This window comes from Zea mays, chromosome 9 (genome assembly GCF_902167145.1).
Source record: "Zea mays cultivar B73 chromosome 9, Zm-B73-REFERENCE-NAM-5.0, whole genome shotgun sequence".
NCBI lineage: Eukaryota > Viridiplantae > Streptophyta > Magnoliopsida > Poales > Poaceae > Zea > Zea mays.
In genome coordinates this window covers 153290508-153310564 of record NC_050104.1, presented here as the reverse complement: position 1 = coordinate 153310564, position 20057 = coordinate 153290508, and the positions used below count along the sequence as shown (strand labels likewise).

General features: G+C 43.9%; 1 protein-coding gene across 1 annotated transcript; it reads left to right on the top strand.

The window, feature by feature from the left end:
- The first annotated feature begins 15973 nt into the window (after positions 1–15973).
- LOC100274172 (ATP synthase subunit gamma mitochondrial) lies at positions 15974–18070 on the top strand. Its single transcript, NM_001148546.1, has 5 exons — positions 15974–16077; positions 16162–16997; positions 17091–17210; positions 17501–17622; positions 17745–18070. Exons 4-5 carry the CDS (start codon positions 17526–17528, stop codon positions 18044–18046), a joined length of 399 nt encoding a protein of 132 aa, NP_001142018.1. The 5' UTR covers positions 15974–16077; positions 16162–16997; positions 17091–17210; positions 17501–17525; the 3' UTR covers positions 18047–18070.
- Positions 18071–20057: the final 1987 nt, after the last annotated feature.

The following is a 20057-nucleotide window of genomic DNA, read 5'->3' as shown; positions in this document are numbered from 1 at the left end:
GGCTTGGTGCTCCACCGGGCCGAAGCTCGGCGTGCTGGCAATGAGCCAGTCACGGACTTCACGGCCAGTGGAGGATCTGCACTTCTACAGGATCTGCGTTTCCAAAATCCGGTATTGCGTATTCGCGATGCCAGGATCGATGGAAATCGTTTCTGGACTCTTCACCATGTTGATTTCTATAATTCAGTTATTCTACCCAAGAAGCATCAGCCCATCCTTCATCAACGTTACATTAACTGGGAAGGTTGCGAAGCAATTGGGGATCCAGAGATGTCACAGGCACTGAGGGCCTGTGAAAGGAAGCAAATGAAGAACATCATGACATTCCAATATGATTGGAATGATGAAGTGATTGCACAATTTTATTCCACTCTCTGGATAAAGCTGGCTGATGAGGAGAGCCATTACAACTACCCCTACCTGAACTTCTTCATTGAAGGTAGTTGGTACAAGGTGAGCTATCGTAGATTTGCTCACATTCTTGGTTTTTCTGACGAGGATATATCTGGAGACAGGATTAAGATTCATGATTACCGTCAGCCCACAAGAGATGAAGCCAAGGACCTTCATTTGTCTGAGTCTGGAAAGTATTGGGAGTCAACCAACATTCACAAGTATTATCGCTATATCAACTCCCTCTGCAGGATGACCCTCATTCCAAAAGGGGGAAATCAGATGAACATCCTTGGGGAGAGCAAGGTTTTGCTCTCTTTTATGAAACCAAACAGCTCAGAAAGGATTAATGTCTTTGACATGATTTGGCAGGAGATTATTCATGCAGCTTGCTTTCCTTTGAAGGGGTGTCTTCATGCCCCATTCATTATGAAGATGATTGAGGTCGTGACCCAATTCAGATTTGAGAAAGGCACCCGACATCAGTCATACACTCCCTTCTGGATTGATCCCAACAATCCAGCTGGGCGTCTCAGGAAAGCTCCCTCCAGTTCTCGTGGTCCTACATCTGCTGGTCCGTCTGCCGGTGCTGCTGCTGCTGCTGCTGCTGCTGGTGCCTCGCGCCCTTCCCCTGGCCGCGGATCTCCCACACCACGTGGTCGTGGTCGTGGTCGAGGTCGTGGACGTGGGATGGGTGCCCGCCTGGCCCATGGATTTGCGTCCTTCTTCTCTATGTGCCGTAATATTGCTGCAGATGTCCATGAGGTGGCTCGACGTCAGCGGGAGACCGACGACAACCTTCGTCGTCAAGCTTCTGCTTTGGGTACTCCCTTCGCCCCTCGCTCTCCTGATGTACCTCTTCACCCTCCTCCTCCAGATGTGAATGAGTGGTACCAGCAGGCGTATGGGGTACCTTTCTCTTCAGCCGATGACGTCGAAGAAGAAACTTATGTTGATGATCCGGAGCAGTTTGACCCACCCCCATATCGCGGGGATCCGGGTCAATCGTCCTCTTACCCTCCGCCCCAGGACCCGTCTGGCAGTGCTCCTCCTCCGACCCAGTCTGGAGAGGAACATTTTGCCTACGACCTGGCGCAACACCTCTTTGCTCCTCATCAACCTCCTCCTCACTGGTGATCCTTGGCTTGACGCGTCTCTCTCTCTCTCTCTTTTTGGTTCTTGGTGCCAAAAAGGGGGAGAACGTTTACTATTCAGTACTTTATTTTTGTAATGAACTCTTGGTCTGTAATAACTCTATTTGCTGCATGCATGGCTTGAGAGCCATAAACACTTGATGATGTGTTGAGACGAGCTCTCACTATTGTAATAGCTGTAGACCTTTTTCATATCATATGCTATGCAATGATGAGCTTGAATGTGCTTTTACTTTTTATATTCAATTATGTTTCATATCTCATCATTTTTGTATATGGTGTTGATTGTTCTCTCTCTCTAAATATGTTGCAAATTGACATATCAAGTCAATGTTAATATCGCAAAACTCATGCACATATTTAGGGGGAGCTACATATACACAAAAGACTTTTATCACAAGTATTTGTAGCTTTTAATTATTATTTCCATTCTAGTTTGTTTTGGCATCAATCACCAAAAAGGGGGAGATTGTAAGTGCAATCAACCCTAATTGAGGGTTTTGGTGATTAATGACAAAACAAACTGAGAGTCTAACAAGTTTGCTTGTAGTATATACACAGTATTTCTACAGACAGGAGAAGCACAGATCCTACGAGCATAAAAGTATAAAGCACAGCGGATTTAAAATTCCACATCAAATGGCGTGCTCCAAGTGCTATGAATCGTCGGCGGTACTAAGTTTATAATTCTTGAGTCATAGGAATCGCCGTACAATTAAGAGGGATCCGCGACGGTTAAGTAAGTTGTGAAACGAGCCAAGTTCAATTCTTTTGAAAAACTCCTTTGAGATCATCTTTTCCAGATCATGAATGCTCTTGAGAAAAACAAAATTCACTTCCCACAAAGTCTCCACCTAAGTTCTCTTCAAAATACTCAAAGTTTGGTTTCAGCCCCCAAAACCGGTTCAACCGGTCCTGAAACCGGTTCAACCGGTTTTGGTACTGTTCATCCTGCCACCTCTGCTCTGACCTGTCTGACAGTCAGAGCTGTCAGAAAAGTTGGAGCAGACATTTTTTTTGAAACCGGTTGAGCCGAATTTTGACCCTACTCAGCCGGTTTTGAAACCGGTCCAGTGTCCGGCTGAGTAGACCAGTGGACCGGGATCCCCCTGGTAGAAACCGGTTCAACCGGTTTGAAAACCGGTTCAACCGGTTTTTGCCCTCTTTCTCCCAACGGCTGCCAGCTTTTGGGGGATCCTTTATATACCCCCTCACACTCTCTCTCTCATTTACTTCTGCCTCTCCCACGAATCTTTGGCTGACCAACCCTCAAACAAGAGCATTCACTTCACCTCTCACACCCGCAATCGCATCTCCTTCAATCATTTGAAGGACCCTTGGTGTGAGGTGAACTCGATCGAACTCGCTGTCAATTTCATCTTGATTCTCCCATTCTCTTGTTCTTGAGCTCGTTGCAAACTTAACCGTGTGCGGATTTGTTACTCTTGGAACCTCGTGTTCCTTGACGGTTAGAGGTTGCTTGGGAGTCTCCAAATTTGTGGACGACCCCAAGAAGTTTGTATCACCCGCTCCTTGAGCAGATTTGAGAAGAGATTGCCTTGACCTTTGTGGTCGGCTTGTGGAGGATTAGGGTTGGAAAAGACCCGGCCCTTTGTGGGTTCCTCAACGAGGAGTAGGACACCTTTGTGGTGGTTGCCGAACCTCGGGTTATATCGCGCGTTCTTGTGTGTTCTTGTTAAGCATTTTATATTCGGTGGTTGGTTCATATTATTCATTCAAGTAGTTCTTGTGTAGAGCAAATCTTTAGCTATTTTCTTTACTACTTCGAATTTGTTCAATAGATTATTAAATTCAAGTTGAGTGGGTTCAAACTTGTTCAGTTGGGATTAAAATCGACTGAACCGGTTTGCACCTGTGCAACTTTGATTTAACCTATTTCGAAGTTTTTAGTGAAAATATTCAGGTGTAGCCTATTCACCCCCCCTCTAGGCTACTTTCACTAATTCCCTTTCAATCTCCCCCTTTTTGGTGATTGATGCCAACACAACCAAAGCAAATATAAGTGCATAATTGAACTAGTTTGCATAACGTAAGTGCAAAGGTTGCTTGGAATTTATGCATGAATTGTTTCTTTCTTATATAATATTTTGGACCACGCTTGCACCACATGTTTTGTTTTTGCAAACTATTCTGTAAATCCTTTTCAAAGTTCTTTTGCAAATAGTCAAAGGTAAATGAATAAGATTTTGAGAAGCATTTTTTCAAGATTTGAAATTCTCTCCCCCTGTTTCAAATGCTTTTCCTTTGACTAAACAAAACTCCCCCTAAATGAAATCCTCCTCTTAGTGTTCAAGAGGGTTTTGATATATCATTTTTGAAATACTACTTTCTCCCCCTTTTGAACACAATAGGAAACCAATTGAAAATATTCAACTTCAACATTTAAGTTTTTGAAATTGGTGGTGGTGCGGTCCTTTTGCTTTGGGCTCATATTTTCTCCCCCTTTGGCATGAATCGCCAAAAACGGAACCATTAGAGCCCTCGAAGTGCTTTCTTCCCCTTTGGTCATAAATGAATGAGTTAAGATCATACCAAAGACGAAGTCCGGTCCTTTTGCTTTGGGCTCTTACTCTCTCCCCCAAAGACAAGGTCCTTTTCTTTGATGCTTAGCTTTTCTCCCCCAAGAATGGAGAATCTCTTGGAGCGACGGCGAAGGATGAGTTACGGAGTGGAAGCCTTTGTCTTCGCCGAAGACTCCAATTCCCTTTCAATATACCTATGACTTGGTTTGAAATAGACTTGACAACACATTAGTCATAGCATATGAAAGAGATATGATCAAAGGTATAGAAATGAGCTATGTGTGCAATCTAGCAAAAGAAATTGCGTGAATCAAGAATATTGAGCTCATGCCTAAGTTTGGTAAAAGTTTGTTCATCAAGAGGCTTGGTAAAGATATCGGCTAATTGATCTTTAGTGTTAATGTAAGAAATCTCGATATCCCCCTTTTGTTGGTGATCCCTAAGAAAATGATACCGAATGGCTATGTGTTTAGTGCGGCTATGCTCGACAGGATTGTCGGCCATTTTGATTGCACTCTCATTATCACATAGCAAAGGGACTTTGGTTAATTTGTAACCGTAGTCCCGCAGGGTTTGCCTCATCCAAAGCAATTGCGCGCAACAATGGCCTGCGGCAATGTACTCGGCTTCGGCGGTGGAAAGAGCGACCGAATTTTGCTTCTTTGAAGCCCAAGACACCAAGGATCTTCCCAAGAACTGGCAAGTCCCCGATGTGCTCTTCCTATTGATTTTGCACCCCGCCCAATCGGCATCCGAATAACCAATTAAATCAAATGTGGATCCCCGAGGGTACCAAAGCCCAACCTTAGGAGTATAAGCCAAATATCTCAAGATTCGTTTTACGGCCGTAAGGTGAGATTCCTTAGGGTCGGATTGGAATCTTGCACACATGCAAACGGAAAGCATAATGTCCGGTCGAGATGCACATAAATAGAGTAATGAACCTATCATCGACCGGTATACCTTTTGATCCACGGACTTACCTCCCGTGTCGAGGTCGAGATGCCCATTGGTTCCCATGGGTGTCTTGATGGGCTTGGCATTCTTCATCCCAAACTTGTTTAGAATGTCTTGAGTGTACTTTGTTTGGCTAATGAAGGTGCCCTCTTGGAGTTGTTTGACTTGGAATCCTAGAAAATACTTCAACTCCCCCATCATAGACATTTCGAATTTCTATGTCATGATCCTACTAAACTCTTCACATGTAGACTCGTTAGTAGACCCAAATATAATATCATCAACATAAATTTGGCATACAAACAAGTCATTTTCAAGAGTTTTAGTAAAGAGTGTAGGATCGGCCTTTCCGACTTTGAAGCCATTTGCAATAAGGAAATCTCTAAGGCATTCATACCATGCTCTTGGGGCTTGCTTGAGCCCATAAAGCGCCTTAGAGAGCTTATAGACATGGTTAGGATACTCACTGTCTTCAAAGCCGGGAGGTTGCTCAACATAGACCTCTTCCTTGATTGGTCCATTGAGGAAGGCACTTTTCACGTCCATTTGATAAAGCTTAAAGCCATGGTAAGTAGCATAGGCCAATAATATACGAATTGACTCAAGCCTAGCTACGGGTGCATAGGTTTCACCGAAATCCAAACCTTCGACTTGTGAGTATCCCTTGGCCACAAGTCGAGCTTTGTTCCTTGTCACCACACCATGCTCATCTTGTTTGTTGCGGAAGACCCATTTGGTTCCTACAACATTTTGGTTAGGACGAGGAACTAAATGCCATACCTCATTCCTGGTGAAGTTGTTGAGCTCCTCTTGCATTGCCACCACCCAATCCGAATCTTGTAGTGCTTCCTCCACCCTGTGTGGCTCAATAGAGGAAACAAACGAGTAATGTTCACAAAAATGTGCAACCCGAGATCTAGTAGTTACCCCCTTATGAATATCGCCGAGGATGGTGTCGACGGGGTGATCTCGTTGGATTGCTTGGTGGACTCTTGGGTGTGGCGGTCTTTGTTCCTCATCCTCCTTGTCTTCCTCATTTGCATCTCCCCCTTGATCTATGCCGTCATCTTGTGGTGGCTCATTTGATTGATCTTCTTCTTCATCAACTTGAGCTTCATCCTCATTTTGAGTTGGTGGAGATGCTTGCATGGAGGAGGACGGTTGATCTTGTGCTTTTGGAGGCTCTTCGTATTCCTTAGGACACACATCCCCAATGGACATGTTCCTTAGCGCGATGCACGGAGCCTCTTCATCACCTATCTCATCAAGATCAACTTGCTCTACTTGAGAGCCGTTAGTTTCATCAAACACAACGTCACATGAGACTTCAACTAGTCCAGTGGACTTGTTAAAGACCCTATATGCCCTTGTGTTTGAGTCATAACCAAGTAAAAAGCCTTCTACAGTTTTAGGAGCAAATTTAGATTTTCTACCTCTTTTAACAAGAATAAAGCATTTGCTACCAAAAACTCTAAAATATGAAATGTTGGGCTTTTTACCAGTTAGGAGTTCATATGATGTCTTCTTGAGGATTCGGTGTAGATACAACCGGTTGATGGCGTAGCAAGCGGTGTTGACTGCCTCCGCCCAAAACCGATCCGAAGTCTTGTACTCATCAAGCATGGTCCTTGCCATGTCCAATAGAGTTCGATTCTTCCTCTCCACTACACCATTTTGTTGTGGAGTGTAGGGAGAAGAGAACTCATGCTTGATGCCCTCCTCCTCAAGAAAGCCTTCGATTTGAGAGTTCTTGAACTCCGTCCCGTTATCGCTTCTTATTTTCTTGATCCTTAAGCCGAACTCATTTTGAGCCCGTCTCAAGAATCCCTTTAAGGTCTCTTGGGTTTGAGATTTTTCCTATAAAAAGAATACCCAAGTGAAGCGAGAATAATCATCCACAATAACTAGACAGTACTTACTCCCGCCGATGCTTATGTAAGCGATCGGGCCGAATAGATCCATGTGTAGGAGTTCCAGTGGCCTGTCGGTCGTCATTATGTTCTTATGCGGATGATGAGTGCCAACTTGCTTTCCTGCTTGGCATGCGCTACAAATCCTGTCTTTCTCAAAATGAACATTTGTTAGTCCTAAAATGTGTTCTCCCTTTAGAAGCTTATGAAGATTCTTCATCCCAACATGAGCTAGTCGGCGGTGCCAGAGCCAACCCATGTTAGTCTTAGCAATTAAGCAAGTGTCGAGTTCAGCTCTATCAAAATCTACCAAGTATAGCTGACCCTCTAACACTCCCTTAAATGCTATTGAATCATCACTTCTTCTAAAGACAGTGACACCAATATCAGTAAAAAGACAGTTGTAGCCCATTTGACATAATTGAGAAACAGAAAGCAAATTGTAATCTAAAGAATCTACAAGAAAAACATTGGAAATAGAATGGTCAGGAGATATAGCAATTTTACCCAACCCTTTGACCAAACCTTGATTTCCATCCCCGAATGTGATCGCTCTTTGGGGATCTTGGTTTTTCTCATATGAGGAGAACATCTTTCTCTCCCCAGTCATGTGGTTCGTGCACCCGCTGTCGAGTATCCAACTTGAGCCCCCGGATGCATAAACCTACAAAACAAGTTTAGTTCTTGACTTTAGGTACCCAAATGGTTTTGAGTCCTTTGGCATTAGACACAAGAACTTTGGGTACCCAAACACAAGTCTTTGACCCCTTGTGCTTGCCCCCAACATATTTGGCAACTACCTTGCCGGATTTGTTAGTCAAAATATAAGATGCATCAAAAGTTTTAAATGAAATATTATGATCATTTGATGCACTAGGAGTTTTATTTCTATGCAACTTAGCATGGGTTGGTTGCCTAGAGCTAGATGTCTCACCCTTATACATGAAAGCATGATTAGGGCCAGAGTGAGACTTCCTAGAATGAATTCTCCTAATTTTGCTCTTGGGATAACCGGCAGGGTATAAAATGTAACCCTCGTTATCCTGAGGCATGGGAGCCTTGCCCTTAACAAAATTGGACAATCTTTTAGGAGGGGCATTAAGTTTGACATTGTCTCCCCTTTGGAAGCCAATGCCATCCTTGATGCCAGGGCGTCTCCCACTATAGAGCATACTTCTAGCAAATTTAAATTTTTCATTTTCTAAGTTATGCTCGGCAATTTTAGCATTTAATTTGGCTATATGATCATTTTGTTGTTTAATTAGAGTCATGTGATCATGTATAGCATTGATATCAATATCTCTACATCTAGTACAAATAGTGACATGTTCAACAATAGATGTAGAGGGTTTGCAAGAATTAAGTTCAACAATCTTAGCATGAAGAATATCATTTTTATCTCTAAGATTGGAAATGGTAGCATTGCAAACATCTAGTTCTTTAGCCTTAGCAATTAAATTTTCATTTTCTACTCTAAGGCTAGCAAGAGAAATGTTTAAATCTTCAATCCTAGCAAGCAAATCATCATTATTATCTCTAGGATTAGGAATTGAAATATTACAAACATGTGAATCAACCTTAGCATTTAAACTAGCATTTTCATTCCTAAGGTTGTCAATCATCTCACGGCAAGTGCTTAGCTCACTAGATAGTTTTTCACATTTCTCAATTTCTAGAGCATAAGCATTTTTAACCTTAACATGTTTCTTATTTTCTTTAATTAGACAATCCTCTTGGGAATCCAAAAGGTCATCCTTTTCATGAATAGCACTGATTAATTCATTTAATTTTTCTTTTTGTTCCATGCTAAGGTTGGCAAAAAGGGTACGCAAATTATCTTCCTCATCACTAGCATTATCATCACTAGAGGTTTCATATTTAGTGGAGGATCTTGATTTTACCTTCTTTTTGCTGTCCTTTGCCATGAGGCACTTGTGGCCGACGTTGGGGAAGAGAAGTCCCTTGGTGACGGCGATATTGGCGGCGTCCTCGTCGTCGAAGGAGTCACTTGAGCTTTCGTCGGAATCCCATTCCCGACAAACATGGGCATCGCCGCCCTTCTTCTTGTAGTACCTCTTCTTCTCCTTTCTTCTCCCCTTCTTGTCGTCGCCTCGGTCACTGTCACTTGATATAGGACATTTAGCAATAAAATGACCGGGCTTACCACATTTGTAGCATACCTTCTTGGAGCAGGACTTGTAGTCTTTCCCCCTCCTTTGTTTGAGGATTTGACGGAAGCTCTTGATGACGAGCGCCATCTCCTCATTGTCAAGCTTGGAGGCGTCGATTGGTTGTCTACTTGATGTAGACTCCTCCTTCTTTTCTTCCGTCGCCTTGAATGCGACGGGTTGAGCTTCGGATGTGGTGGGTTCGTCAAGCTCGTTGATCTTCCTCGAGCCTTCGATCATGCACTCAAAACTTACAAAATGCCCGATTACTTCCTCGGGGGTCATTTTAGTATATCTAGGATTACCACGAATTAATTGAACTTGAGTAGGGTTAAGGAAAATAAGTGATCTTAGAATAACCTTAACCACCTCGTGGTCGTCCCACTTTATGCTCCCGAGGTTGCGCACTTGATTCACCAAGGTCTTGAGCCGGTTGTACATGTGTTGTGGCTCCTCCCCTTTGCGAAGCCGGAACCGACCGAGTTCCCCTTCGATCGTTTCCCGCTTGGTGATCTTGGTGAGCTCATCTCCCTCGTGCGCGGTTTTGAGCACATCCCAAACCTCCTTGGCGCTTTTCAACCCTTGCACTTTGTTATACTCCTCTCTACTTAAAGAGGCGAGGAGTATCGTTGTCGCTTGAGAGTTGAAGTGCTCGATTTGGGCCACCTCATCCTCATCGTAATCCTTATCCCCTACGGATGGTACCTGTGCACCAAACTCAACAACATCCCATATACTTTTGTGGAGTGAGATTAGATGAAATCGCATTAAATCACTCCACCTAGCATAATCTTCACCATCAAAAGTTGGTGGTTTGCCTAATGGGACGGAAAGTAAAGGTGCATGTTTAGAAATGCGAGGGTAGTGTAGGGGGATCTTACTAAACTTCTTACGCTCTTGGCGTTTAGAAGTTACGGAGGGCGCATCGGAGTCGGAGGTCGATGTTGATGAAGTGTCGGTCTCGTAGTAGACCACTTTCCTCATCCTCTTTTGCTTGTCCCTACTCCGATGCGGCTTGTGGGAAGAAGATTTTTCCTTCTTCTCTTTGTGGTGAGAAGAAGATTTCTTCTCCTTCCCTTTGTTGGAGGAGATCTTCTTCTTCTCCCTCCTCTTGGTGCGGGACTCTTCCGATGAAGTGCTCCCTTGGCTTGTAGTGGGCTTTTCGCCAGTCTCCATTTCCTTCTTGGCGTGATCTCCCGACATCACTTCGAGCGGTTAGGCTCTAATGAAGCACCGGGCTCTGATACCAATTGATAGTCGCCTAGAGGGGGGGTGAATAGGGCGAAACTGAAATTTACAAAATTAATCACAACTACAAGCTGGGTTAGCGTTAGAAATATAATTGAGTCCGCGAGAGAGGGTGGAAAACAAATCGCAAGCAAATAAGAAGTGTGACACGCGGATTTGTTTTACCGAGGTTCGGTTCTCGCAAACCTACTCCCCGTTGAGGAGGCCACAAAGGCCGGGTCTTTTTCAACCCTTTCCCTCTCTCAAACGGTCCCTCGGACCGAGTGAGCTTTCTCTTCTCAATCAAACGGGAACAAACTTCCCCGCAAGGATCACCACACAATTGGTGTCTCTTGCCTTGGTTACAATTGAGTTGATCGCAAGAAGGATTGAAAGAAAGCACGATTGCAAAAGCCAAGCGACAAGAGCGACAAATAACACACGGATCACTTTCTCTCTCAAGCCACTAATCACTAATGATCTCTTTTCTCAATTGTGAAACTTGGAGAGATGGAGGCTTTGAATGTGTCTTGGAATGGATTGCTAGCTCTTGTATTGAATGTTGAAGGTTGGAATGCTTGGATGTCTTGAATGGAGGTGGTTGGGGTTGTATTTATAGCCACCAACCACTTCCTAGCCGTTGGGCCATTCTGCTGAGCGCGGACGGTCCGCGAGCCAGGTCCGGACGGTCCGCCCTTGTAGATCAACGGCTGAAAATGCAACGGTCAGCAGTAACGGCTATATCAACGGCTATATTGCATTTAATGCGTCGTCAGATGTCAGACAGAGCCAGTCGCGGACGGTCCGGTCGTGCACCCCGGACGGTCCGCGAGGCCCTCTATAATTCATTTCTCCGAACCCGTCACCTTCGGGTTTTTCGGTTTCTTACCGACCGGACGGTCCGCGCCTGAGGCCGGACAGTCCGCGCGAGGGCTCGGACGATCTTTGCTTTCCCTTCGGACAGTCCGTAGTGGAAACTTGTGTTTTTGCATTGGTTCTGTCCGAGGGTCATTCTTGTGTCGCGGACGGTCCGCCGCAAGGGCCCGGACGGTCCGCGCTTGGCCTGTTTTTCCAAAAAACTTCTCCTGTCCGGAATAATCTACAGTATTCCGGACAGTCGATTTCGTATAGTTATAGATGAACCTTTGGCACCTGTAGAACATATAATCTGGAGCAAACTAGTTAGTCCAACAATTTGTGTTGGGCAATTCAACCACCAAAATTATTTAGGAACTAGGTGTAAGCCTAATTCCCTTTCACGGAGCAACGGCTATCTCCGCGCCAACGGCTACCTGCAGAGCAATAAATGCGCGCGCAGCGCGCAGAAGTCAGGCGTGCCCATACTGGCACACCGGACAGCAAACATTACCTGTCCGGTGTGCACCGGACACCCAGGCGGGCCCACAAGTCAGAACCTCCAACGGTCAGAATCCAACGGCAGTGATGACGTGGCAGGGGGCACCGGACTGTCCGGTGTGCACCGGACTGTCCGGTGCGCCATCGAACAGACAGCCTCCCAACGGCCACTTTTGGTGGTTGGGGCTATAAATACCCCAACCACCCCACCATTCATTGCATCCAAGTTTTCCACTTCCCAACCACTACAAGAGCTCTAGCATTCAATTCTAGACACACCAAAGAGATCAAATCCTCTCCAAATTCCACACAACGCCATAGTGATTAGAGAGAGTGATTTGCTTGTGTTCTTTCGAGCTCTTGCGCTTGGATTGCTTTCTTCTTTCTTGATCTTTCTTTGCAATCAAACTCACTTGTAATTTGAGGCAAGAGACACCAAACTTGTGGTGATCCTTGTAGGAACTTTGTGTTCCAAGTGATTGAGAAGAGAAAGCTCACTCGATCCGTGGATCGTTTGAGAGAGGGAAGGGTTGAAAGAGACCCGGCCTTTGTGGCCTCCTCAACGGGGAGTAGGTTTGAGAGAACCGAACCTCGGTAAAACAAATCTCCGTGTCTCACTTGCTCATTCGCTTGGGATTTGTTTTTCACCCTCTCTCGCGGACTCGTTTCTTTATTACTAACGCTAACCCCGGCTTGTAGTTGTGTTTATATTTGTAAATTTCAGTTTCGCCCTATTCACCCCCCCTCTAGGCGACTTTCACATACATACCCTAATGGAGTAAATACCCATCGGGAATCGGGTCGCGGGTACCCATTGCCATCTCTACGCCACACGCACGCTAGATGTGGAGACTTCCGAGCGTCCGCTATCGGGGCGAGGGATTGGGCTCCCGTCGGGGTGAAATTTCTGCACACTCGGTTCTCCCTTCCCTGGCGACTTCGATCCCTGTTGGCGAGGGGGCCTCGCGCGGGGGTCGTCAGAGGAGGCGCCGAAACTGGGCTCGAAGAGGCCGTGCGCGGGTGGGCCCGACACGGACCACTCTCGACGGCTGGAAGCAAGGAGGTGGGCGGCGTGGAGAGCAAGATCTAGGAGTTTGGTGACAGCGTTGGTGTTCCTTGACGTCGAACCACCATCGCGAAGAGGTTGAGAAGGTCGACAGCGCGCGAAGAAGGTTGGTGTAGAGAAACGCAAGCGCAGCTCGTCGCCCCCATCGTCATCGTCGTCCATTCGCTCCACTGCTCCAGATCCGAATAGAACAAGGTAAAAGCTTGGATTGTGTTTGCGGATCCTTGGGTTCTCGCGGTTTCATACTTCATATGTTGCAAATCGTCCAGATCCAGAATGCCGATTAGGGTTTTCATTCTATTGTAGTCGTCAAATGAGGTTACATCCTGGTTACCAAGAGTTGTTGAAATTAAAATGCACTAATGTTTATGTACATGAACATGTTTGGTTGTGGTGAATCACCGATTGCAATGATAGTTGAACAAATCTTTGTGCAAAAGTAAGGATATGTAGTTGTTAGACTATCGCAAGCCATAGGTTTGTGTTCTTTCATGGTAAGAAGTAAACACATATACTCAATCCAAGCCATTGTTGCCTTGGTTTTGGTTTAGTGATCTTCATGAAATTGTTAAATTGTGACGGTTAGGGTTGAGAAGTCCCTTTACACACAGACAAGTAGCTGGTTCGGAGCCTGTCAGGTGTCTAGATTTTACCAAATAGGAGTAGATAACTACCTCAACAATCTGTTTTATGTAGACCATGGATTCGGAGAACGAAAAGCTCCGAAAAGCACTCGCTCATTTAATCAGAGTTGTGGAGCAGCGTTGTTGTCCACGTTGCCTTCCAACCAGTTAACTCACCAGTCTTCAATGAAATGAACCATGATTTAGTTGAGATCAAGGACCTCGCGAAGGACCTTGATCACCTAGCACTGGAAAAAGACTGGGAGGTGGAGCACATGGACCATTCAGACAATGTCGAATCATCAGATGCAGATGATGAGCTTCCGATTGACTATGATTCAGAGTTGAACAATGATGATATAATCGGCTACGACGACAGACATGACTACACTATGGATGACACCTATCCCTACTAGATTAGCATAGACCTAAATAAAGTGTTAGCACTCTGCAACCAAGTGTCAACAACTTCGCTGCTAACATTATTGTGCTGGTAGAAAAAAGGCATCCGTGCCGTTACCGCGCCGGTCTACAACCCAGGCCCATAAAAAGCCTAGACGCGAAGAAGACATGAAGGTGCCAGTGTCTGGCTCAGGCCCATATGTTTGCACGATTCGCAGCCCATCTCTCTCCTCGACTCCTTCCTTATAACACGGAGGTCCGCATATGGGCAAAGAGAGAGAAGGTGAGTGCTTTGACAAGGGAAAAAAAACCAGGTCTGTGTGTGTGTGAGAGAGAGAGAGAGGCGAAGGCAACTCAGGCGACGCGATGGCGATGGCGGCGCTGCGACGCGAGGGGAGGCGCCTCATCCTCTCCTCCACCGTCCCCAACCCGTCTCTGGCGGCCGCTTCCTCTGCGGTGACGCGATCCTCCGCCGTCTCGCAACCGTAAGGCTATGGCCTTCCCTCACTCTCAGATCTCTCTCGTGCTCGATCTGGGATTCGGGACCGGGGGGTGGGGGTGGGTGGCGCACGGGGTTTGCATCCGGGGACGTTCTAGGAGCAGTATGCCCGCGTTTGATTTGCGTATAGGTGATCAGTGCAAGCACACAACTAGAAATGTTTCGTATGTAGACCAAAGACATAGCAGCCCATTTCATATGTACCCTATCGATAAGTTTCCGTTGGTTTAGTGGTCGTGTATGCATTTGTTTAACTTGCACTCAGGAACTTGAAATCTTGTGCGTGGAATGTTCTCTCTCACTACACACATCTCTATAAGTGTGTATTTGTTGAAATGCTATCAATCTCAAGCAGCTGAGAAATTTGTATTTTTCGACTCCAAACAAAACGCTTCACACTTTTGCTATTCATAACATTGATTTTGCAAAAAAAAAAGGAACTCAAAATTTGTCACATTTCATTTTAATGCTATTTTGGACATTTTTGCTCTTATGTGTCACAGAAGGGCGCAGAAGGGCAAAAAATGCCTAAAATAATATTAAAATCAAGCATGACATGGTTTGAGTCCTATTTTTGTGAAGTCAATGTTAAAAATGATAAAAGTGTGAAGCACATTATTTGGAGTCCTAAAAACAAATTTCTCCAAGCAGCTTTGTACTCTGCACGTTTTGGTTCATATATAACCTTCTGTCTTGCTGACTGCACACTACATTAACAGGGAGATGGCTCCACTTGGTGCACGGTCTATTTCAACTCAAATCGGTAAGAGTTCTTGTAGTCTGGTTGCTTTGCTCACTTATATTAATTGGAAAAGGTTCCTCAGCACTAGTATTTTTCTGTTATGACCTGCAGTGAGGAACCGGATGAAGAGTGTCAGGAATATCCAGAAGATCACAAAGGCTATGAAGATGGTTGCAGCATCAAAGCTCCGGGCAGTTCAGACAAGGACTGAAAATTCACGTGGCTTGTGGCAACCGTTCACCGCCCTTCTTGGGGATGCTCCTAGTATGTGTATATATGGTGTTTCCAAAGCCACTGGATACTCTTTTGTCTAGTTACTTTCATATGTTCTGTCTTATGTGTAGTTGATGTTATGCTTCTTTGACATTGTTTTGATCTGTCACCCATAATGCTCAGTAACATACTGTAAGATTTAAGTTTGATTTATTAGTTGAATTTAGTCATTACAGGGTTTGCTAGTAGTATCATGAAATGTTCAAGCTATGCTTCTTTAACTAGTTTTTTCCCCCTACATGTAAGGGGCATCGTTCCTGCAACATGTACTTGGAAGTATATTTCAAGTCGATCAGTTGAAATATTGATGTTTCTTGTATGCTTTTATCAGAAACTAAAAGATACAGTGTGATACTTCTGTAGATACAACGTTTCATCAAAATCAGTCTATATACTAGTGTGTTCCGTTTCATCAAAATCAGTCTATATACTAGTGTGTTCTTTTCATGTTTATCGGATGAAGATTTCTTCTTGCGAGCAAATTTCCACATCAAGAAAAAATTGTAGTGAGTGTGTGACACAGATGGCCTTTGCTCATAGTATTCTTTTGAACTTTTTGGTCATGTGCTGTTGCATTGCTCTGCAGAGGTTTGAAGTTTACTTAAGTTTTCTCATGTTGATCTTCAACTTTTTCTGCTTTGACTCGACAGGTGTTGACGTCAAGAAGAATGTGATTGTGGCCATTACCTCTGATAAGGGACTCTGTGGTGGTATTAATTCAACATCAGTGAAAGTTAGCAGGGCCCTTCACAAATTGACATCTGGTAGTTTTTCACTTGGTTGGCATGAATATAATCTTTATATATTGTTCCAAGTTCGTGAATTTAATCTTATCGTCCTATTTTCAGGTCCAGAAAAAGAAACCAAGTATGTTATATTAGGAGAAAAGGGCAAAGTTCAGCTGTTGCGTGACTCAAAGGACAGCATTGAAATGACTGCAACTGAACTGCAGAAGAACCCTATCAACTACACACAGGTCTGTTTTTATTAGTTTCCAGATCAAGGTTTGCATATGTTTTAGTTCAAAAAAGATTTGCATCTGTTTATTTTCTTGATGCCTGATTGTTTTCACCTAATCATGCTGTGGTGTTTGTTCTCTGCCTCTCCGGGCTATATAACTCCTTGACTAATTTGTGAAGCTACTATTCTGAATGTGCAGAAAAAGGATATCTAGTCGGTTAACTTCAATGCAATTCTGGACTCTTCTAGGCCCAAATGAAATTCTCTGCTGTAACAGTCAAGAGTATAAAAATTGATCATCCTCTTTGCAAAGCAGCTGAGTGCCTGAGTCTTTGTGACATCAAACTATTGAGTATATGATAAACTAATGCTAGGAAGACCTGACCATTTGTGTGCTTCCAATCGTTTGCTTAGTAGCACTTGGATTATGAAAATATGTCTTAGCATGTTGTTGGGTTCTAACTTTAGCTTCCTTAGATGTCAGGAATGTATTGTTTCTGTGATGAAATTTGTGAATACATTCACTTTAGTACATTTTTTATATAAATATAGTTTCCTTTGTTGCTCTGAAGTTTAATGCTTTCAATTGAATGAATTGCAGGTTGCCGTGCTCGCGGATGACATATTGAAAAATGTGGAATATGATGCTCTGAGGGTTATTTTCAACAAGTTCCAATCTGTCATATCGTTTAAGCCCACAATGGTAACAATACTTTCCCCCGAGGTAAGAAGCCCTGAGCCTTGTGAACCAGTGCTTTAATCGATATCCAAAACATCGTATATTTTGCTCATTGTTTATTGCTCTTTCCTTGAGCAGGTTGCAGAAAAAGAATCAGAAGCTGGTGGGAAGATGGGTGACCTAGATTCTTATGAGATTGAAGGCGGCGAGACAAAATCAGAGATTTTGCAGAATCTAGCTGAGTTCCAGTTTTCTTGTGTAAGTCTATGATCACTAAGGCTCAATCCACCTCAACACACGTGGATTGAGCTCAATACTAGAGTACCCAAATTGGGCCTAAGGAGTTACGTGTAGCTCTGTCTAGTATCTAGGGAGAACTAACTATGCTTTATCGTTCAAAGCAACAACTTTACAATTGCTTTAGCATTTTGTGTGAAGTATAAATATACAGGAAAATGTGTAACATTCCATGAATTTGGTTTTGGGTTTAAGACTAGATAATTTTGTCTCCCTTATTGTAATATATTGCCATGTCTGGCGTACTGCAGGTCCTGTACAATGGTGCCCTAGAGAATGCATGCAGTGAGCTTGGAGCCCGTATGTCTGCCATGGACAGCTCTAGCAGAAATGCTGGCGATATGCTTGATCGTCTCACTCTCACTTACAACAGGTTTGTTTTCACCAACTAGCACCTTTTTAAGCGAGCATATTGTAATGCTACATGACCACATGAAATGCATGCGTTAGCAAACATGATTTAGAAGATACTGATCCCTCATTTTCTATATTCAGGACACGCCAAGCATCCATCACCACAGAGCTTACTGAGATTATATCTGGTGCATCGGCCCTTGAGGGGTAGTGAAGAGACTGCGGACTTCTTCCTTTTGCCGTTTGTGTTCCTCTCCCATGAAGGCTTTTTCCCTCGGGAGTCTCAGTTTCAGCTCCTTTCATTTCACTTTTCCTTGAGAAACTTGCTCTCATGCTTTGTTGCAATAATCAGGCCAACGACAATGATAGTGCCGTGCACCCTTGGCACATTGCAGAAAGAGTGTAAACAGCTATGGTTAATGGGTGGTTTTCATGAATGGTGATGATCAATATATGTATTGTTGCACATGATCAGCAATGTTGTATTGGTGGGGTGACTAATGCCTGCCGCCAAACTGAGCGATATAACGCGTCATTAATGACATTTGTTCAATCTGAACTTTAAACATTTTTCCACTTGGAGAATCTATTTTGAATTTTGGTATTTCACTTCTTGGGAGAAAGTTTACATGGTCAAATCTCAAATGAGCTTCAGGAGCTCACTTCTTGATAGGATGTTCTTCACCTCGGATTGGGAACAACTCTTTCTCAATTGTATTTTGCAGAGCCCAGCTTCTATAATCTCAGATCACTGTCCTTTGCTGTAGGACTGCATGAATTCTCACAAGGAAAACTAGGCATGGACGTTTGGTTATTTAGTTCGATGATGTCCTTGTTTTTTTAGAAAATTCGGTTCTTAAAAACTAGAGCTGAAATATACATCCAAGACAGACGGAACCGAGATTTTTATTTATTTTGTTCGGTTTTGGTTCTAACCGAATAGAATGAGGGTGTGTTTGGTTTAACTTTTGACTTTGACTTTTGCCCCCTAAAAGCCAAAAGTCAACCAAAGAGCTGGATCTAGGAAGCAACTTTTTCTAAAAGCTGACTTTCTCGTAGTGCAAATCTGAAAGCACCTCTGAACCTACTTTTAGTGGCTTTTCGGATGGAACTGTGAAAACATATATCGAAGAATTTTTAACGACTTTTAGTGGTTTTCACTAAACGGTTTTTAGCTTTTTAACAGCTTACAGCCTACAACAGCTTTTTCCACAGCTAACTGCCCACAACAACTTTTTTTTCACAGCTACAACCCAACCAAACAGACCCTGAACCAAGCGGGGCTATAAAGGCTAGCCTATAGATGGCCAATAAGTGCGAGGTTCGAGAGCTCGACATGAAACTCGCTATTTAGGCCTGATCCGAGCTCGGCATGGTCCGGTTCTATGTGGGTCTGGATCAGTCCGACACGAATAAGCGGGTCGGGCTTGGACAGGAAACTAAGCACGGTGGGCTAGCTCGGCATGACCCGTTTACCTTTAAGTCCTCTTAGCCCGTTTTTCGGCCCGCTTTTTCCGTGCTTACCGGCCCGACTCGAGTTTTTAGGATTGTCTTGCTATTGCTATTGCTCTAGCTGGGTTTTTGGGTTTGATGCTATATATAAATCATGATCATGTTCTATTTATTACTGCTGGATTAGTTATTGTTTAAGATAATATTATTGTGTTAACTAGAAGGAGATTCATCCGGGAAAACAATGCTACCATAAGGGTATAATGGGACGCCCTTGGCCAAGTAATTAGAAAAGTTAGGGAGAGATTACCTTATTCGAAATGGGCAAGCGGGTAGCACGTCGCTGCAGAGTATATGGAGGTCCTCGGGTCGAACTGTCTGTAAAGCTTTTCGGACGAGGGATTTATATGCTTCCTTCTTCGTGACACCGTAGCGGGTTTTCTCGAACTAGTGGAACTTTGAAAGGCCTCGTAGTGCTACCCTGCCTTGTCTCTTAGGTAGAGATGTATCTGATTCATGACCCTGTAGCAAATGAGTATCACGGCTTGTGGGTAAAGATGCACAAGCTCTGTAGAGTGTAAAACTGTTATATCAGTATGCTCACGGTCATGAGTGGCTCGAACACTCAGATGGTTAACTTATAGAATTAAACTTAATCTGTCATTTGCATTGCACTCTGAGATTTCTTATTAATTGTGATATCTTATTAAATTGAGATGGTAACTATTTATACTTAGTAACTGCAAATAAAATTTTAATCAACTTGTTGAAAGCAACGCTCAACTTTAATTATATTCATTGGCAAGCCTTACACTTTACATGAGAGCTCATGTACATTACTCCACAAATGTATGTGAGCTCACTATTGCTGTACTTACCCCAGGTCAAGAACAAGTACCACAAGATGATGAGCATGCAAGATGCCGCAATGAGTTTGTGAGAGGTCTTGACCGTCGTCTCTCGGTGCTGCGATGAGCTCACTCTCGCTGCGGGAATTGTTGT

Coding starts and splice junctions, on each gene's coding strand:
- LOC100274172 (NM_001148546.1), top strand. CDS start 17,526: ATGCATGCAGTGAGCTTGGAGCCCGTATGTCTGCCATGGACAGCTCTA. Junction 17,623..17,744: donor CTCACTCTCACTTACAACAG/GTTTGTTTTCAC, acceptor TTCTATATTCAG/GACACGCCAAGCATCCATCA.